This window comes from Perna viridis, chromosome 7, assembly GCF_037379345.1.
Source record: "Perna viridis isolate PV_CMFRI_1.1 ecotype Kerala chromosome 7, ASM3737934v1, whole genome shotgun sequence".
NCBI classification, from domain to species: Eukaryota; Metazoa; Mollusca; class Bivalvia; order Mytilida; family Mytilidae; genus Perna; species Perna viridis.
In genome coordinates, this window is record NC_142451.1 from 28499675 (window position 1) to 28520031 (window position 20357).

The 20357-nt window shown below is 31.1% G+C and overlaps 1 protein-coding gene across 4 annotated transcripts in view; it reads right to left on the reverse strand.

Annotated features, from left to right (window-relative positions):
* The window catches only part of LOC148612156 (GTPase-activating Rap/Ran-GAP domain-like protein 3), a 216886-nt gene that overhangs the window by 111342 nt on the left and 85187 nt on the right, over positions 1–20357 (reverse strand). The window contains exon 1 of one of the 4 annotated variants that reach the window (XM_088593329.1): positions 19330–19606. The exons of 2 other annotated variants lie outside the window; for them this stretch is intronic. In XM_088593329.1, coding sequence (XP_088449455.1) covers positions 19330–19397 — 68 coding nt within the window. In that variant the 5' untranslated portion in view covers positions 19398–19606. Of the gene's footprint in view, positions 1–6381; positions 7168–19329; positions 19607–20357 lie in introns of those variants that run through there. One more of the 4 variants, XM_088593324.1, reaches the window with a different exon arrangement.

Consider the following 20357-nt stretch of genomic DNA (forward strand, 5'->3'; position numbering starts at 1 on the left):
AATCATGTTCAGACGGCCTAAATTAGGTACAAATACAGAGAACAAATACAAAAGGGGTTCTAACATATCGGATTAGTTGTAAGTTTATTTGCTAGAGCAGACGAGTGCTAGTTTCGATAATTCACTTTCAGAGTAAGTGAAAGAAAAGTACCAAGAAAAATGATCGATCAAGAGCACGAACAGTGATGATCATTTATCAGTATAATAATTCATCAAATGTAGTTGTATGAACCACTCTGTGCAGATGTAGTCATGTCAAGTGATTCAAAGATTCAAAGAACGGCGTCTTGTCAAAGCGCATCCGTAAACTGATTTGTTTGTGCTTTGATCATAGGCAACAGTGAGCACTGGTATGCGCATTTTAGATTAGGTTTACAGAGATGAAACGTTGTCTTAAACTTGATTTGGTCTTTTTCTTACAATAATTGTGACATAATTTTATTTATGAACACGTCGTTGTGTTATTGTTTGAAAAGACGGAACCCTAATATTTGATTCAATTCGACTTCTTACTCGACGTTATCAAATAAATTCAGAATCTGGACGACGCAACTCGTGTATACAATATAAATGTAATACTTCTCGTTCAGTTGAACCTGACTTAAACGAAACCTGAGTAATTTTAAAATCCCTATATATTAATTGAAATGTATTTTGAATCTTTGTAAAACAGTATTTCTCTCGGATCCCAACAGATGTTAGGTCCAAAATAGATGACGGTTTAGACAGGTTTTGCTGTTCATTTTGTACTTGATCATATTATCAAAACCATATACAGTAATCCTATTATAGCGTACCTGAGTGATGGAAGACCACGAAATGTTTTGAAACACTTGTTTTTCTTAATTTTTTGTCACGTATAAAGTACTTGTTTGGAAAAATGCTCTGACAGGCCTAGTACGATTGGCATGAACATTGTCAGAAAAAAAGATTTGTGTTAATAACGAATCGTTGAAATTTTTTTTACGAAATAAAACAACTTAATTCATATCATTTAAACTAATGGTTAAAGAATTTACTTTTCTGTCTAAATAGGTATAGTAAAAATGAATGTTTTTACATCAATGAATAGTATATTTTCCGACAGATTGTACAATCGATAAAGCAATTGAATACCGTCATATTGCCGGGTCTGCTAAAGCATAAATTACATAATTTTAATTGGAGTAACTAAAAACGGATGTCGATTCTTTATCAAATGATGGAATATGTAAATATATAACAGCGTCTCTTTTTCAAGTTCAAGGGTGCTTGCAATGTCGCCACATATATATTGAATGTTTTAAGTAATCATTGTCCGGCCTGAGTTATATCATAGATTATTAACCAAAGTTTGCTGTGACATAAAATTAAACACCTCCCAGCTACTGAGGCATCATTCATGTAATGCATTTTGTAGAACTACTATCGCCTGGATTTTGCTTCCTTGTTCGATATATTTGTTTTGAGTACTTCTTGAAATTCAGTATTGGATATTGAGCTTGCTAAATACCAGGAATTAATGGTGCTGATGAGAGATTCCTTCATTTACCAAGTGTACATATACCACAATATGCAATATTGATATTATCCGTATTTTTGTATTAACTTTCAAACCATCACAATGTCCAAATATGGTATGTTCCTTTAACTTTCCTCTCATTAAAATTCAATAATAGACATTTACACACAGAGTCTAAAATGGATCCTGATGCCATAACAGCTATATAAACATTATTAAAAAGGCCACAGAATCAAAGCTTAAGGACAATTCAGAGACAAGGTAAACGGAAAGATTTTGTTAAAAAGTTATAAAATGAGAGAAAGACGATTCACGTACACACTGTACATAACAGAACAAAATCTAGAGACAATCAACAATAATAATAAAGAAATATCATTTCCTTGAAATTAAGCAATATGTATCAAAACTGTAAAAAATCATATAACAATTAGACTTTCACTATTGGTTTTTTCGAGAAATCGTGTAAATGAAGAAAATAACCAAGTAGACAGTAATTGTCAACTTTCAAAACAACCCACAAGACTTCAAAAAAGAACTTTTGGTAGAAAAAAATAAAATCAGTTAAACCAGCTTAAACAGTTTTGGTGAATCACATTGAGAATATTTCTCATCCTTTACTTCCGCTACAGATCACTTTATAGCCAGTTATTTTTCCCATTGCTCAATCTCCTCCAACATATTGTTCTCTTACTCTTAAGATAATGCTGCGTTTAACTAAGGAGTCATCACACTCTTCCTAATTCTCTTGTGAACTACTACTTAAGTGATGGAATATATAAGATTCGGCCAAAATTAAACAAAAAAACGACCTGTAAACCTACTAAGAAACATAACACACGAATTTGACATTATGGATACATAGTTTAAGGTCTATTGAAGACGAACTGGCAGTTCGTTTGTTATAGGAGTTCTAGAGGATGAAGAAAACGTTTGTTTGTTGTTTGTTTGTGAGGGTTTAACGTCCGAGCAGCAATATTTCAGCTATATTCAGACAGTGAAGAAAACGAGTTCAAAACTATAATAGAATGATAAAGGGAATGTGAGTTATCTCCATTTGATGAGGAAATTGAAATTTAAAAAGAAATAAATGCCATATTCATATATCATTTTGAAAACAAAAATATTCATGGAAAGACTGGTATGTTTTCTAGTTTTTTGTTTGTTTGTTTGTTTGTTTTTATTTTGTTTTTGTTTTGTTTTTGTTTTGTTTTTGTTTTGTTTTTGTTTTTTGTTTTTTTTTACTATGACACACCCACTGCCTGATTCTTGTATAGAATAGAACTAAAATAACACATGATTATGTATTCTCAGTACTGCTTATCTTTCTAAATAAGACACCTATAGGATATTTTAATTATCTCAGCCTAATACTTATATCATTTGCACCAAAAAATGTAGACAGTATATTGTATTACGTGTGGTGTTTACACTTGCTTAAACGTTTGATACAATATATTATAAGGTAAACATTTTTTAAATCAGGTATCAATACTATTTTACAAACTGGAATGGTTGAATAGCTTTTCCATATGACAGTCATTTTGACATGCAAGACATCTAAGTGAAGAAAATCCTACGTATAAAATCAGATATCGACATTTTCTAAATCCACTGTAGAAAACATTGAACTCGAATTACAAACACTCCCTTTGAGAAAAGGCGGTTTGCAATAGCTAAACAAACATTATTTTGTTTTTATGGTAAACTGTGATGTTTGCAACTTATTAGATATGGGATTGACATCGTGTAATACTGCTCAGACATGCAGTATAAGTGCGTATCTACTTTATTATTCTGATTTAAATACATTGGAGCCAAAAGTATTTTAGCTGACGAAACGGTAGTGTAGGGTTCATGCGTAATACATGAACATAAAACTTCATACGAAATATTAATTAAATAAGCATAGTTGTTTCTTAAGCACGTATTAACTAATAATTCAATATCATATCAAGAATCAATGATTTAATATCGCACCAAGAATCAGTGTCTTTAAAAAATATCTTACATGTGTATTTAGTAAAAGTTAATGGCATTGAACCTTTATCGATAAGTTCGCCGTCCTTATCCAAGAAGCTAATATAAACAAAACAATAAATTACCTCAAATATTTCTGTTTTCGAAATGAGGTATCAATAGTTCTAGATAATACAAAACAACCGAATACTTCTATTGTTGAGTACCAGTCCATATAAAATTCAGGCACTGTCCATATCAAAGTGATTCTTGATTAAGAAAGATCCACTGAATATATAAGGTTTTGTTTTCAATTTACGTATGCTATATTTTTACTTAACAGTTGTCCTTTCCATATTCAGAACTGTACTTGTGCTAAAATCATACATTCTTCTGTTACTAAAAGCAACCAAATCGAAACAAAATCAAGAACGATAGCTCTTGCAAAGTGCTAATTTCAAGTACAATCTATATACAGTCAAACCTCGGTAGCTCGAACTCCAAGGGACCATTGAAATGTGTTCGAGTTATCGGGAGTTCGAGAAATTGAAGTTCGTACATTTCCGGATTTCTTTCGTTGCCTGTCCGAGTTCGACTTTATCGTTAGAAATTGCTTATTTCCTCCGAAGTTGTGTTGATTCGTGGATCTTTTTCATTCGCTTTCAGAAGATTATGTTGTTTTTTGGACATTAAAATGATGTGTTTTCTTTTAAAAACGTCCAGAGTGCGGGTTCATTGGTTAATAATTTGTTTTCATCCGATTTTCTTTCATGGTTTCATCATACCGACTTCGAAACATTCTCGAACTTCAATCAGTTTTATGTTAAGATCAAAACTACCTAATTAGTGATGACTTGAATATTACCTGTAATTAACTAAAATGACACTGATTAATGATAGGGTTTCAATTCTTCTCACCTTTTATTACCCAAGCTGACAAAATGGCTGACGAGTTCGAGTTAGTCAGGGTTATCCTCTACGATTTATTTCCGAACGGACCGACTTATCAGTTCGAGTTTTCGAGAAATCGAAGTTCGAGAAATCCAAGGTTATTTATATTGATTATATAGGAGAAAATTTTGGTACTTTGAATTGTGTTCGACAAAACCCGGGTGTTCGAGCCATCCGAGTTCGAGCGAGTGAAGTTCGACTGTAATTTTATCTAAAAAGTGCAACATCCAAATGAAAACTACTAAGACTGGTTATGTGTTCTATTACTGATTCTGAATAAGACATAAAAAGAATTATGTGGGTTCTTAACATGCATGAATCGCCTTCTGTCTGATATTTATAAAGAATGCTACATAAATACACAAGTTAAGTACGTGTAAATAAGAATTAAAAATAAAAAATCGTAAACTAAGTTAACGGTAATTCATCATGGAAAACATAATCTTTACAATATTTTGAATTAACAGAAATTCCGGAGTATCTCATGTATATGTTGATCATAAATAAGATACGTCTCTAAAATTAAATTGACTCGGGAAGTTTTTTGTGAAACTTCCTACAAGAAGGAACGTATAGAGTCCTGGTGATTTCTTAAGTAAATTAATTATCACAAAAAAGAGACAAGAGCTTGTAATAAATATGCTACGTATGATCTTAATAGCATATTACTATTTGTTTTAACATGAGATAAAACGAATAGAAACGGTAAAAAAGTCAATATTAAATGATTTACGATATAATGATAGGGATTAGGAATGCACGAGGTTGTATTTTTATCAAATTTGTATGACTTTTTTCCAACCTCCCTATTTCCTGTTCCACGTTTGGACAATGAACCTGGTTGAAATACCTCTTCACTGCCTGTGTCTATACGTTTTTATGCTTATATTTTGCTAGTATTCACATTTGTGGAAAAAATATTCTTCTTGGCGTACCAATTTTCACGTTTTTACGTGGCTCGGTTAAGTTTACTTCCTACTAAATAATCAATTTCCATTCAATACGTAGATGCTTCAATTGTCTACACTGATAAAAACGTATTCACTAAATAGATAGACAAGATTAAGAGTACCGTCAAAAATATCTCAAAATCATGTTTGACGATAGTCCGGTATCTATGGTCCGAAATTGTAAACAAATTAAGCTTCGTTTCTTATAAGGTATCTGTAACAATATCTAAGGATGTTAGTTTAAAACTAACTCTGACAGCAATTTTTTTCCATGGTATTTTCAAAACAAAAAGATCAAAATTAAAGTAATAAAACATTTTTTTATGATTCTATTGCATTGATATTATCAAACGTTCAATTACGGAGAGAAAAATGAGTTGGTTATTCGGTTAGGCAGTTTTTAAATGAGGTTGTGTTCATATATTTTTTAGTCATCTTCCTTCTATTAACAAATGTTCTAAAGTACAGAATAAAAAAAATGTTATCTGGTGACAGAAACTGCTGTCAAATTTACAGCTTTTTAAGTTGTAAACAGTGATTTGACCTATTTTTTTACCTTTAATAAAACACGGAAACGAAATATTAGACGGAGAAATGAAAATTGCCGTCATTATGAAAAACGGACACAGTTATTCGAGTGAAATGATAGACCTTCATGAGGATAAGTATAAGAATGCAAAAACAAAAGATTACATAATGGTACAGCTTATATTTTCAATCCGTCTATCTACGAGAAATCTACTTGTAGGTGAAATGGAATAAGAAACATTTTAACACATTAAAAGAACTGAAAATTTACCTGTTTATTGACAATTTTGTTTTTATTTTTCTTTTACCAACAACTAAAAACAAATTTGATAACTTTGTTGTGCAACTAAGATCAAACTGCGGTAACTTTAAATCAATAGTTTATATCAAATGTTGCGATGCTAATACAATCATGAAATGCACATAACGATACAAATCTTGCCTTCATACTTCATTTAACCCAAATAAATGTACAAACTTAATGTCTCTTACCTAAGATAAGGATAATTTGGAACAGATCGGACAGCTCTTAGTGGTTTGTGGTCCTTTATAATTGGTACACTCAGTTTCTGTTCCTGGGATTTCCTGCCTCTGGAACGTCTTTTGATGGACGAAAATGTCCTTTTTAGTTTATCCTTCCAAGTGATTTCCTCATGTTCCTGAATTTCGGCTATGTCTTGCATTGAAGACGAAAATCTAGATTTCAACAGGTTTGTTGACATTTTCATTTAAATCAAGCAAATCTATATATGCTTTTTGATATATACAAGTAATTTCAGCAACACGGAATTTTAAAAACAAAAATATTTTGATACGCGTCTTAAAAATTTTGGAAATACGACAATTTTCGGGAAATCTTAAATCGACAGTCGATTACCATTAGAACAGTAATAATCCAATAGAAGATAAGTATATCTTTCAGGTCGAACTGAAAACTGAACCGCCTTAGAAGAAAAACTATCAGTGACAGGCGTCTTTATTCCAAACTAAAAATCGGAAAACAATTTCTTCCTTGTTAATTATATAATCCATAACTTCTATAGAGATATTGAAACCAAACAAGAATTTCTACTAAAGATCCTTGCGAAGACAATTTGATTATCTCAACCTTTCGTCACGATCAACTATTTAATAAATCTTTACATGGGTGATACTAATATCTTTGTTAACATAAAACTGTTGCGCATTTGACAACCAATCGAGCGAATTAATCGAATTTTAGGTCACAACAGAATCATTAATTGATACTGTATATAAAACTACACGGTCATATTGGTTTTACACAAGCTAATCTATAAACCATAAAATATAGTTAAAGCACTCTTGTTTAAGATGTGTCGTATTTTCGTAAGGGTGAAAATACAAGAGACAAGTAGAAATTATATTTTATTAGTAAACAGTTGATGGTATCGCATTTTTTCACTTTATCTTGATCAAAGTGAACTTGCGTTCTTCTTCTCACGTTAATTTAGTATAAAGATTTGTTCAACCTATAAACAAATGAAAATTGAATACACTTCTACTAATATTTTTCTTTCAAACGTATAAACTATTTTTTGTGAGTCGTGATCAAATTATCTGTTACGTTGTTAGGAGTTTGAGGAAACCTAAACAAATAACACCTTGATATATTTCTGATGTGATATTTGGCAGATGAACAGGTTTGACTTCACGTTCCAGTAACATATTTTACGCAAATCTGTCATTTAACTTGAGATGTTTGTTTTAACTACTTTACTTAGTGAATATAACTAGAGTAAAATCTTATCAGTAATCAAGATTAAGTTCAAATGTTTATACTGCTACTCATTTACTATGTGAAATTAGTTTTATCTATTTTTCACATACACTGTTTCGTTGTTTTAATAAAACAGAATCAAATGCTTATATATTCACAGTAACAGATCACTGTGTAATGGATAGATTCTATGTAGACGTTTTACTGTACATTTTTACATCCCAATAAATTTATTCTGACATCCGATATATTATGCATTGTGTATTAATGCTTTAAATCCATATGTCCAAAGCTTGATGTAAGAGAAACATGATATAAACACTTGATGGCAATTATTTTCTCTTGCTGTAAAGTTGTTGAAAAAAAATTATTGTTAAAATTCTTTACGAAATTTATTTTTGTCATATTCGAATACAAACTGCTGTAGAAAATATACTCTTTATTGACATTTTTTTTAACAAAGGTTTTGTATTAAGTGAATATTGAAACTAATAAGTCACCTAACAACAGCTCATAGCTTGTAAATTAGCGCATACATATTCAACTCAACTTAATTTTAATTTAGTAAAACAAGAAATTTACTCAACCAATAGTTAAATAGTTAAAACAATGAATACTGAACAGGCAAGCATGACCAGGACCATTGTTTAGTAGAATGTAAACAAATAGGGTTAATGCTTTCATTCAAAACTCTTTTGTAAGCGTTTCACAACAACCGGTAATATCCTCAAATGAATTTCTACTTAACTTTGAAGTATTATAAGGCAACTATTTCGTTTGATTTTTACATAGCATTTCAGAATTGTGATTATACAATTCTTTCTTACATATTTATACTTGAACTTTGAACAACTGATTTTTTTACCTTATAAATGGTAAATATATTTTGTCTTTATTTGGCTATTTCAACCATTTAATGGGTACCAACAAACCATCAACACAAACAATGAGTAATCATGTGTCATAGATACTTTTTAGAGTTTAGAACATACATTCTTTCTGCTTGTTAAAATGGACATTATTGTAAAAAGTGAGGTTGGTCCAACAGTACCTTCTTCGCAGTTATATAGAAACAATTTTATTAAGAAAAGGTTATGAAATGACCGCATATTTCAAACGGTGTTGAAATTCGTTGTCATTTGAAAACAAAATATGTTTATGTATTGATATTTGATGCTGGAAAAAAACACAATGACTTGACGGATAGTTATATAATGGTGTTTTAAAAGATGCTGCCTAATATTAGCTTGATCGCAAATCAAATGTCTCAAGCATGTACGGTTTCTCATTTTACTTTTTTCCAATTTTCCGCATGTCACATCGAATTTAGCGGAAATAGTTCAATTTTATTACTTCCTCCAACGCAAGTCAATGCTATTTCTATACTTCCAGACAGAATAAAAACCAAAGTGACTGAAACAAATGTTTATACTTCTCTAATTACGATATAGTGGGCGTCAATCTACGCTCCTCTCAACGTTGTGAATGAAATATATTTTCATAGTGAAAAACGTTGGGTATGAAGGTGTTCCATTAAAGCAGTATATATATATATTGACAGTTCTAACATCGTTTGGAATTTTTCAGACCTTTCTATACGTTTACATGTCTTTCCTGTATCAATTGAATCCGATGGAGCAGTGTAGCGAATAGAGTCGTCATATTCTGAGACGTTTGTATAATATTGATTTGTTGTGACATGCATCATTAATTTGATCCTCTATCCTACATAATAACATCTAAATGAACTGTCCCGTACTACCATACATCTTGTACTAAGTTACAGTCCTAGATTAATCCTACGAGGAGGAATGACCCAGCCAGCAAAAGCTATATTTTTATATAGCCTAGCTGGCCGAATGGTCTTGGGTGCTGGACTTTGTGCAGGCGGTGTTGCCATAGATGTCACAGCGGTACGAGTTCGAGTCCTGCGGAGGGAACGACAGTTCTAACATCGTTGGGAATTTTTCAGACCTTTCTATATATATTATTTCAACAGTATATATCTTTGTGGTTTTCAATATGTGCAAGTTAAAATTAATTGAAACCGTGGGAGATGACCTTAAATACGAAAACAGTCCCATTTCGTTTTATTACATCTCGGCTTGACCAAATTTGATGTTTTTGATGAAATACTAAACACTAACACGCCTAAAAATGATATTTTAATAATCTAATGTTAAGATTTGCAAAAGATACAGTTTTTAATAATATTTCTTAAAAAACAAAACCGATTCTACCCAAAAATTTATTAAATAGAATTGTATGATATAAGTATTTTGACCAGAAAATAAAGTTTATGGTATGGATATGACGGAGTTGTAGAAAACACAGGTTGATAAGCCGTTAAGAAGTCGGAAAGCATTGACTTTTATTTAAGTACCAACTTAAACCAGCAGTTAAGTCAGAATAGTAGAATGGCTTGAGATAAGCAAGGAGAACAAAATTTACTCGTATAGTTTATTAATAAAAAGTGATGACACAACAACGTTTCATTTTTTATTGTCAAAAGTTAAACCAACAAATGATTTTGTGTAATTGTGCACGCTATTGTTATTACATTTCTTATTATCAATGCATTCCAGACCATGGAAACATGGCTGTCATCTTTTTGATTTTTTTTTATTATAGAGGCTTAGCATGATCGGACATTATTAGTTTCTTGTGGACTGTTAAATAGTCTCTGGTAATTTAATCGGATTAATTTAAGCAGTGAAACATGTCTAAACCGAATCCAGAATAAACTGAATATCTGTCAAAATCAGTCATTTTAGGAAGTCCTTTAATAAAAGTTTAAATGTATTTTGAACCTGTGAAAAACAAACACTTGTTAAAACCCCGAACAATCTATACTGTCGAAAAGAGACTCGATTTAGAAATGAATTATTGTATAGCTATTATTATTTAACAAATTATTTTTTTCTTTCTTCAGACCTTTCTTTTAGTTCACATGTGCTATTCTGCCTTCACAAATAGTTAAAACAGATACGTTTTAGATATATGTTATACTATAGTTATTCATTTATTACGGCCTCGAGTGCAGAAGGTCGTGGTTTCACCTCTCAACACCCCTCAACACCTTCAAGATTTGGAAATAAGTAGTCCATGTTTTAGGGATTAAGTGATGACTCGTTATCGGAATAATACGCCCGAGCTTTGTGACAAGACGACTTACGGGCTGTTTCTGGGAGCTAGCATGGTTGAAAATCAGACTAGCCCAAAGCAAGGTCTGTTTGATTGGTCAAACGTCCTAAAATACATGAAATGCCTGCCACATAAGGTAAAACCATAAGTAATCAATGTATTGCCAGTTTCTAATGGTTTCATGTAAATTGAGGTTTATAACAGAACTATAAGATTGAATGCTGTAATAGAACTTCTTTGTTCACAGCTACAATGAAACCAAACCATCCTTTAATGGAAAAAATCGGCTTAACATATATACTTTTCTTTAAATAAGCTTCAATGGAGGAGACTAACAATTACTTGTTTCACTTCCCATAGCGAAACAAGTTGCTCTCTGTTTTATCTAAAACCTTATTTTTTTTTTATATCTTCAATGCGGTTTCTTTCGATGCATTTCTAACACAAGTCACCTAATTAGAGAATAATACACGACTGCCTTCGAACTTGCCAACTTCTGGTTTGTTCAAATGCAGAAAGAATTCTAATGATTTACTATGAAAAGTAAGAATTGATTTGATTGAAGCATACAATTATTTCGATATCTAGTATCTTGAAACATTGGCAAGATTATTTATTGTATTTTGGAAACGTTATATGGCTGCACAAGTGCAAAAATATCACCATGGAAACAAAATATTGCTAGTACAATCATTAAATTTAAAACAAGAAACCATTCATAAAATGGAAATGGCACGTTCTGATAATTCAATTTTGATTATATTACACGTCGTAAAACGAACATGAATATGAATAATAAGCTAAGAATTGATGGCATGTTTGTTATAAAATAAACAACGCGTTAATTGCTTATAACTTATTTAGAAAAAAAAATGACATTTTTAAAGATTTGTCGAATTTGAGGTCATATGGCCATAACCCTTAATATCAAACTATTTCTTAAAAATACCATTAAAATTCATAAAGTCGGTTCCTGTTATAACATATTTATGTGAGACAAGAAAAAAAGGCTTTTCCTTTTTCAATCAGGATCCATGACAAAATTAATGCACATTTGAGGGAAAATGTGAAATATAAAAAAGTCATTTATTATTGTATACCCCACCACTGTATCAGGGTAGAGGATAGTTGAGTATTCACAAACATGTTTAATCCTGCACATATACTGTATGTGCCCATCTCAAGCCATGTACCTGTAGTCCTATGATTATCGTCGTTTTTTTATGTTCATTTTTATTCGTTTTTCGGGTTTTTTTTTTCGATTGGGTCGATTTATGTCTTTTATGAATAATTTTATATTTTTTAGTTTTGGGTTTTTTACATCTTGCCTGGTGGTATCGGCTTTGCCCATAATTGAAAACTATATGGTGACCTTTAGAAGTTTAATTGTTTGTTGTTTGGTATTTGGTGGATGACTGTATCATTGGCAACCATGCCACATATCCTTTTTTACGAAATACCCTTAGCAATTGATCAAGTTATTTCTACTCAATCAATTTCTCAATAAACATTTTTGTTTGCATTTATGTTGTCCTCAACCATATATTTTGTATGTCATTTGTATATTGTGTATTCCCAATTCACGTTGGATTATATCACAAATATTGGTATTAAAAAAAATCAGTCGGTGCCCTTAAGGAAGTAAGGAAGAGAGGGAAGGGAGTAATTTATATTTATAGGCATGTTTTTATTAACAATATCATACGCTCTCGTGAGCTTTTAGAACGACCTAAAGGTGCACAGATTATATAAACGGATTTGTATCAGAATTACATTGTTTGGTTCTGTGACATGCCTTCCTGTGGATTGCTGTATCAGTAGATGAAATATTTGATCATATAAGCCTTGTGCAATGAAGAGATATACAAATATTTTTTCGGACAACCTGAGAGATGAAATAGAAAAAGGACAGTTGTATTTATTTCAGTTTTAATTTCCTTTCCATTGCCTTAATATATGGTTTAAAAGCAATAAATGCGATATGGTCTTCACAACTCATAAATGTGCAATGTTGTCAGGATAACAAAAATATATCAATTACGTCATACTAGGACGAGCGTACGTTAATTAATACATTTTTCCCTTATATTTAGTAGCACTCCAGCTAAGAATCATGCAAAACTGGATTCATGTTCAGAAAGCCTACATATTTTTATATTTGATATATTGTTTTAAATGTTATAGTTAACAGAAATTGTGGCTTTTCATATCACCTATATTCATAGGAGATATAAATTATAAAGAATGTACAATATAATTGATAGTTAATGGAGATAACCTGTAAATGACACTGAAATACAATTGAAATTTATGAATTTGTAACGTAAATAATCTCTTAAAAGCAGAGAGATTGAAATGACTTATTATGTATTTCATCATTTAGTCATAAAATTAAAAAAAAACAAAAAAACTGTAGACTTTTTTGGGGAGGAGGTTATCACAGATTACAAAATTTGCATTATTCGAAAAATGCCACTTAAGACTACCTACATATGGGATGATAAGACTGTCTACAACACTAACATGATCGTGCTGTTATGATTACTGCAAAATAGTATCAGTTCAGTTCAACAAATTAATCTATAACAATAGCTCTGTCATTCGGCATAAAAGCTGTTATACTTCGAAGTCCGATATTTATGTCCAATAAGCTTAAAAACCAATCCGTAAATCATTTTATTTCAATTACCAAGCCAATATTTCGCAGAAAAAATGAATAAAAGTCTATATTTGGAATCAGTTTGCGCGACTTGATCAATTGATGGTTATTTATAGTACTCATGGGATTCTAGTTGTTGCGTTACCATTAACCTGGTTGCGTTATCATAAACCTGGTCAGAGGTTTATTGTTTTGGTAATTATATTTCTTTCATTCTAACTACTATAAATGTTTCCATTTAATCATGAAGAAGTGCGAGAATCACCATTCAAAAATAAATTAGGTATATTTCAACGTCCTTAAAGAACTTATGATTTACTTACAGTTTACCTATTGTTGCAAATTCCTATTTTTTTCTCTTTATCGTTTAAAATAGAAAAACAAAGAAGAAATGCTTGATCATTAACTAGCTTCGATGATTAAATACAAATCGAATCTTGGCTTTTTCAGAGATACTGATGGTCAAAACATGGCACCGATTGTCTACGAAAATGACGTGATAAGCTTATCAATACCGGAATGTTCGACCAAAAAACATTTAAGAAAAATGACATCCCAAAGTTCCTTACAAAAGCCGACATTTAGGCCCATACATATGACAGACCATTAGTATTTTGTTTTTCTTATCTTTAATTGGATCGAGGCTGAACTCTCTTTATCTATACAGTGCAAGAGTAAATCGACTTGCTAGTTTATGAAAAGAAATACAAAATTAATTCAATAGTGTCGCGATATATTATACTATAGTTGAACAAAAATAGCAACAATAATTTTAGATTGAAAGAGAAGAATATACTCTTATCGGCTTTGGAGCAGGTGCTAATTGTACAAATAATTCCTGACTCTGAATGCCTCGAATCATCTGGGTTATAAGCTTTTGTCATCAAGTAATCATATAAATAAATGGAAACAATATGGGTTCCGTTTATAGAGTCAGATATTAATCAGGAATTCATATTCTTTTTAAAGAACCATTTTATTCACAACACAACAATCCTTTAAAAATAAGTTTAGTTTGAAGAAATAATTTTGATTTTAATACACAGATACTTTTATTATTTTAATATTATCTAGTAAATTGCTTTGATGATTTGTCTTCAACTTACGTTTATTTATATATCTTGAGTCGATAATAATGGCAAAAGGGAGATCACTCAGATGTGTTTTGAAAATAATTTCTTTTCCTATTAATGTATTACCGATGTTTATGTATTTACAAGTCAATTGATACCTGATGACTTTACATTAGGCCTTTCAACTAGATTTTGTTTGGATTCAATTAATCCAATTTAGTTATTTGTGTCGCATTTGACTTGTACAAGGTTTAATATCCTCCTGGTTTTTTGGGGAGTCCACGGTGTTTTTGTTTCTTTGTACGTGTTATTTCAGGTATTTCATATACTGTGTTGTTTGTGTTTTGAAGGCTTGCACCTAAGGATAAACAGACTTAATCTAGGTATTCAAGCTGTAAGCGAATAACAGAATAAGAGAATTATGAATTATAATTTTAAATGATTATATATAACTTCTGTACATTGAAACCTCTCTTACCATGCTTGGTGAAATTTTGATCTAAAATCCATCCTAGATGAAGTTATAGAGAGAATATCAGAGTTTCTTTTAAGGTTATAATTGAGAAAAATTTCTTGGAGAGATAAAATGATATTATTTATTTGTGATTGATTTCTATAGCTTTAATGATTCTGAAGTTTTTGTAGTAAATATAACTAACAATGAGCTTTTGAGTAAGGTATAAAGTGTTTTAAGATAGAACAATCAAGGGAATCAAGATTCGAGCAGAAAAAAAACCGATAGAATCCAAGGATAAAGGCTAGACGGGCAAACAGGCACATACAACAAAGAAGACGTACAAAGATAAGATATTACATAAGATAAGCAACTTTGACTCCATTACAATTTGGAGCACGGACAAGATGCACCGAAAGGGTAAATTAAACGGCCTCGGGTTTCCTGGAAATACCCGCCGAGAGAGTGATTAAACGCTAAGTTCTGGATAGAAAATTAGAAAAGGAAAATTATGAAACGGTAACAATGTAGATTTTTCTTTTCCTCTTATAAGATTTGATGTTTCATTGTATCATTGTAAACATATTTTAAGGTTATTTAAATGCCATTAAGAAATTAAGTTCAATATAGCTCTGAGGAATCTTAATCGTAGGTAATACGATCATGTACATTTAGTAACATATATATCAAAATACACCGCTTTTTTGTTTTTTGTTTTTGTTTTTGTTTTTGTTGATATGTTTAAATAGAATTGGTTCAGTAATATATTTAATTCGGTATTCAAAATATATTTGACGTTGAAAGTGCAAGAAAGATAACTACGGTTCAAGCAACAATCCTAAATAGTCAACAATCATGAAACGATTGGGGATGAAAAAAAAAGAAATAAAAATAGAAAGTTAAAGCAGCCACAAAGCACACGAAATGAAACTCGGATTGACATAACTTTGAATTCAGACTCAACAAAAACCAATTGAAACGTGTACAAGAGGCATTGACAAAACAAATAACCGTATCATGAATAATCCAAAACCTGTATAAACCAGACACTTTTTTTGGTCCCTTAATGTCAATTTTAAGAAATTGTTATCATGGGTAAAGCGATTACATGTTTAAGGAGGTAGACATAGGGTAAGGGACACAACTCTTACAAAAGATTGGAACGTTTGTATTCAGTATTTTACATCAATCTCATGTAAGCATCAACGTAACTTGAACTGTTTCCATTCTGTTTCAAATGAAAGCTTGAAGGCTTTGGTGAAATTGAATATGATACAAACATATCACTGATTTCAAGAGTTAAGTCCCATACCCTACGTCTAGCTCCTTTAACCGAACAAATTTGAAAGTCCAAAAAGGATATGGTTTCTAAGGTTCCGATATATTTGAATTTCGTTTTTTTTATAATGTCTATTGACCATTGACCTATCTATCTTTCAACATCGAAACAACAACAACAACAACAACAACAAAAATAAAATAAGAGTGTAGAATGAATGAACAGCCATGTCGATGTTATAAACTTAATATTCAAACAAAGAAAAAAGAATTTGCCAAACCTTTCGTTTGAAAGAAACGTCATAAGTCAAACATTTACTCATCATAACGGCAACTACAACAATATATTGCCCAACACCTCTATTGAACTTTGACCTGAGTCAGACAAAAAAGCAGTACTGGACAGACACTGAATTCCAACCGATACTTGGATGTCGTGCAAGAATAACAGTTACATGAATTGTTTTGGACACTTTAAAATCTTTGGAATGCTTGACAAAAAGATGGATAAATATATATACTCAAAAGAATAATTATAGATGCAAACCAAGTGCCAGTTTCAAGGATTATTTTGGTATTCGGGGCAACATTTAAGCACTATCTCGATATTTGGAGATTACCAGAAAAAGGGATCACACTTCGTCCCCCGATATTTTAGGTGGAGAGATACAGTCCAAGTTTAAAACACAACATTTTTTTTAATCAATTTTATACATCTGATAACACAAAACATCATGAAATGTTTTTAGAAATAACAAAAACAAATAGTGACTTTAGTGATAGCATTGTTTAATCTTTTTTTTTCAGATCATCTGCCATCGGAAAAAAATATTGCAACATGAAGTCGAGTTGATGTTAATTTACAAAATCAATTGAATAAACCCTATTGAAAAAAAACTCTGAATTCTAGCATTAAGAAACACCATAACACTTTTTTTCTAGACAAGTTGATAGTTAATTGAATTCCTAAGGCAGTAATGTAGACAAACATTAAACTGACATTCATATCGTTCGTTCGTAGAATTTTACGATGTAATTGCAGAGCAGGTTAAGCATCTCGTACTTACTGGTACGCAAATTTATAAGAATGATAGTAAATGAATCTGAACACGAGGATTAAATTGTTCTTTCTTTCTTTCTTTCTTTTTGTCTTTTTTGAAAAAATCTAAAAGGACGACGCAATTAATTCATCGGCTGATGAAATGTACAACATGTATACATAGTAAGGGTTCTTCTAGAAACATTCAACACTACCACAGATTTCCAGAAATGAAATACTTATGGCTTTGTATGCTTTATGCATAAGACAGTATAGTGTATGATAACTTTTTGTGGTTAAAGCGCAGGAATTCTATCTTTCTATTCAACTCGCATTCGATCATTTTTTTTTTCACACGTGACTTCCGTGTTCTAATGATGCTTTAATAAAGTTACAATATTAAATCATTTCAGTCCCAAACAAGGTTTGAATTTTAAAATTTATTCTAACAGGATTATGACCTAAATCAGCGTTTCGACTTCAGTCTTCGTAAATTTGATTGTGCAAGCCTAGCGTCTACTAATGAGCAAAGAGACCAAGTACTTTATCACAGATCAATGATCCGTCAACAAAAGCGGTCATATCAATATCGATCCTATAAAAAAAAACAATGGTACAAATGAACATTATTATTCCCCAGAATTATAAGGGTACATGAATTCTTGCCATTGGTTTCAGTTAACAGATTAATGGTTATATAAGCTCCATTGTTTAAATGTTAAAAGAGTTATTTTGTTAAACGTTCATCATGACTTATGAGCAGGATAAGCGATGTATAAAAGCTGGTTATACCTACATATGCCTGTTTCAAATGTCAGCAAATACAACAGTCAAAATCCAAAATAATAGCGTAAACGTGAACACATGAATCTGAAACGATATACATACACAATGTCAGGACCATTGCAGATGTTTTCTAACCTAATACTGACATGTGTTATAGGAATTTTCCTTATAACTATTCTTTTTTGGCTACTGACAATATTTAATCCTTTTGGTATTTAAGTTATTACATTAATATTTGTCTGTTAAATTTTCATTTCTTCATATAAAGTTCACATCTGAGAAAAACCGATATTGCTACCATAATCCAACAAAAAAAAAGCAATAAGAAACTTGTGAAAATAAAAACAAAATAAAACATAAAATTACAAATGCATCTTAATATGTTGCTATAATTAAACGAGTAGGTAAAAGTAAATTTTTGGTGAGTAGATTCTTTAGCAGCAGCGACCACTAACTCGTTAATTCCTTCAGTATTCTGTTGTATTTTTTCACAAAATACGTATTATTATTTTTTATTCGTAGTTTATAATGTGTATAATTTTGCTCTAGCGATCTTCAGCATAATAAGATAAGACAATATCCATTTTTTTTATTTCCTTTCAATAAATGACATGAACAGACTTCGTTAAGGAAAATCTCCTTTTTCATGAAATATGTACTTTTTTGTGTGTTTGTCAATTATTGTTTCTTCCATACAAAAAGCCAAATCACAGCGAGACTATTCTCCCTTTGACCTACTTTGAAGATAATGATACACTTTTGTTAATAAATTATTATCGAATTCATACTCGGAGTCCTCTTACAATTTTAAACTCGATTGAGTTAAACCCTTGTTCTTTAAGCAGTATTCAGAAAGCATTGTAGTATGTTCAAAAACATACACGCTAACTTACTAACACTCGAATATAACGGCTGTTTAATTTTGGAACATTTTTTCGCCAGAAACTTCAATTTTACATTTAAAAAAAATCCATACTGAAGGCAAAGAGACCACATATAGAAAATTGGAAGGTTATTTTGAAACCAAAGCCACATACTTGACAAAAATAAATAGACAAAACATATAGATAAAACAAATCCCGTGAAGACAGAAAGTATAGGCATGGGCTTCACAAAACATTTTTGAGTATTGACCTAATACTTAACTGGTACAATATCTTTAAAGTTTACGTAATTAATAAACATTATCATAAGCAAATAAGCAAATAATAAATATTTAAAGTTTGACGTACAGACAAGCTTACATCAAATTCATCATATTGTTCCTACCTTTGTCTGGGTTGTTCATCAAAACTAGAACTCCTCAATTCAAATTTCTTTCTTTGAGATGAAATCATTTTGGTTTGAAAACTTTTTTCTCTTCCAATATAATATATTTATGTGACTTATATTGTTGTTTGGCACCACGCATCAACACCTATGCAGATTTAGTTTATATGAATAGCATTCTTTCCACAATAAAGTCCAGTATCACAGTTTTTAACACTAGGTTAATCAATTGTGGTGTTCTCATTTGGGGCCAGCACCTTGTTAAATATATACTGTCATTATCTAAAATGAAGCACCTGCTATTCTGTCACTAATGAAATAATTACAAGAAGCCGAGCTTACGTAATTACATATTTCTTTTTTTTTTCAGTATGACATGATGCCAATTGTTTCTTGATACCAATTACGAATATGAGTTACTCCCTATCATTTCAATTACGAACAATTCAGCGAACTGTTTTGACACATAATTTGTCTTCATTTACTGTCCAATATTGTATCTACATAATCATGAATTGTCTTGTTCTCTCAGCCATAAACCAGATCATTTCCACTGAATTGAGAAGCAATCATTTTGTAACATTACATTAGAGTTACTGTCATCATTGTTTAATAAACACAGTAGTAAAATCGATGTTTCCATTTATTTGCAAGATCAAATGAAAGATAATACCATAGTTACGGAAACTCACCTTTAAATCGTGGGTACAAAGACGTGTTATAAGGACATACACGTTATTGCTTCAATATGACTTATTACTGAATGGTACCTATTGGCTAGCGAATACAAACGGTTTGTATAAGTTCAGGCGCGGATCTAAGGACTGGCGTACCGGGCGTACGCCCCCCCTTCAATCGGTAAGAAAAAAATTTTTCACCACAAGTTTCACCCCATAATATTTTTTGCCTTGCTTTGCACAGCATTTAATTCAATTAACACCCCCCCCAAACTCAAATCCTGGATCCGCCCCTGTAAGTTAAAATAGAAAAGGTAAAGGAAACAAATATATCATATCGTAAATCAAAGT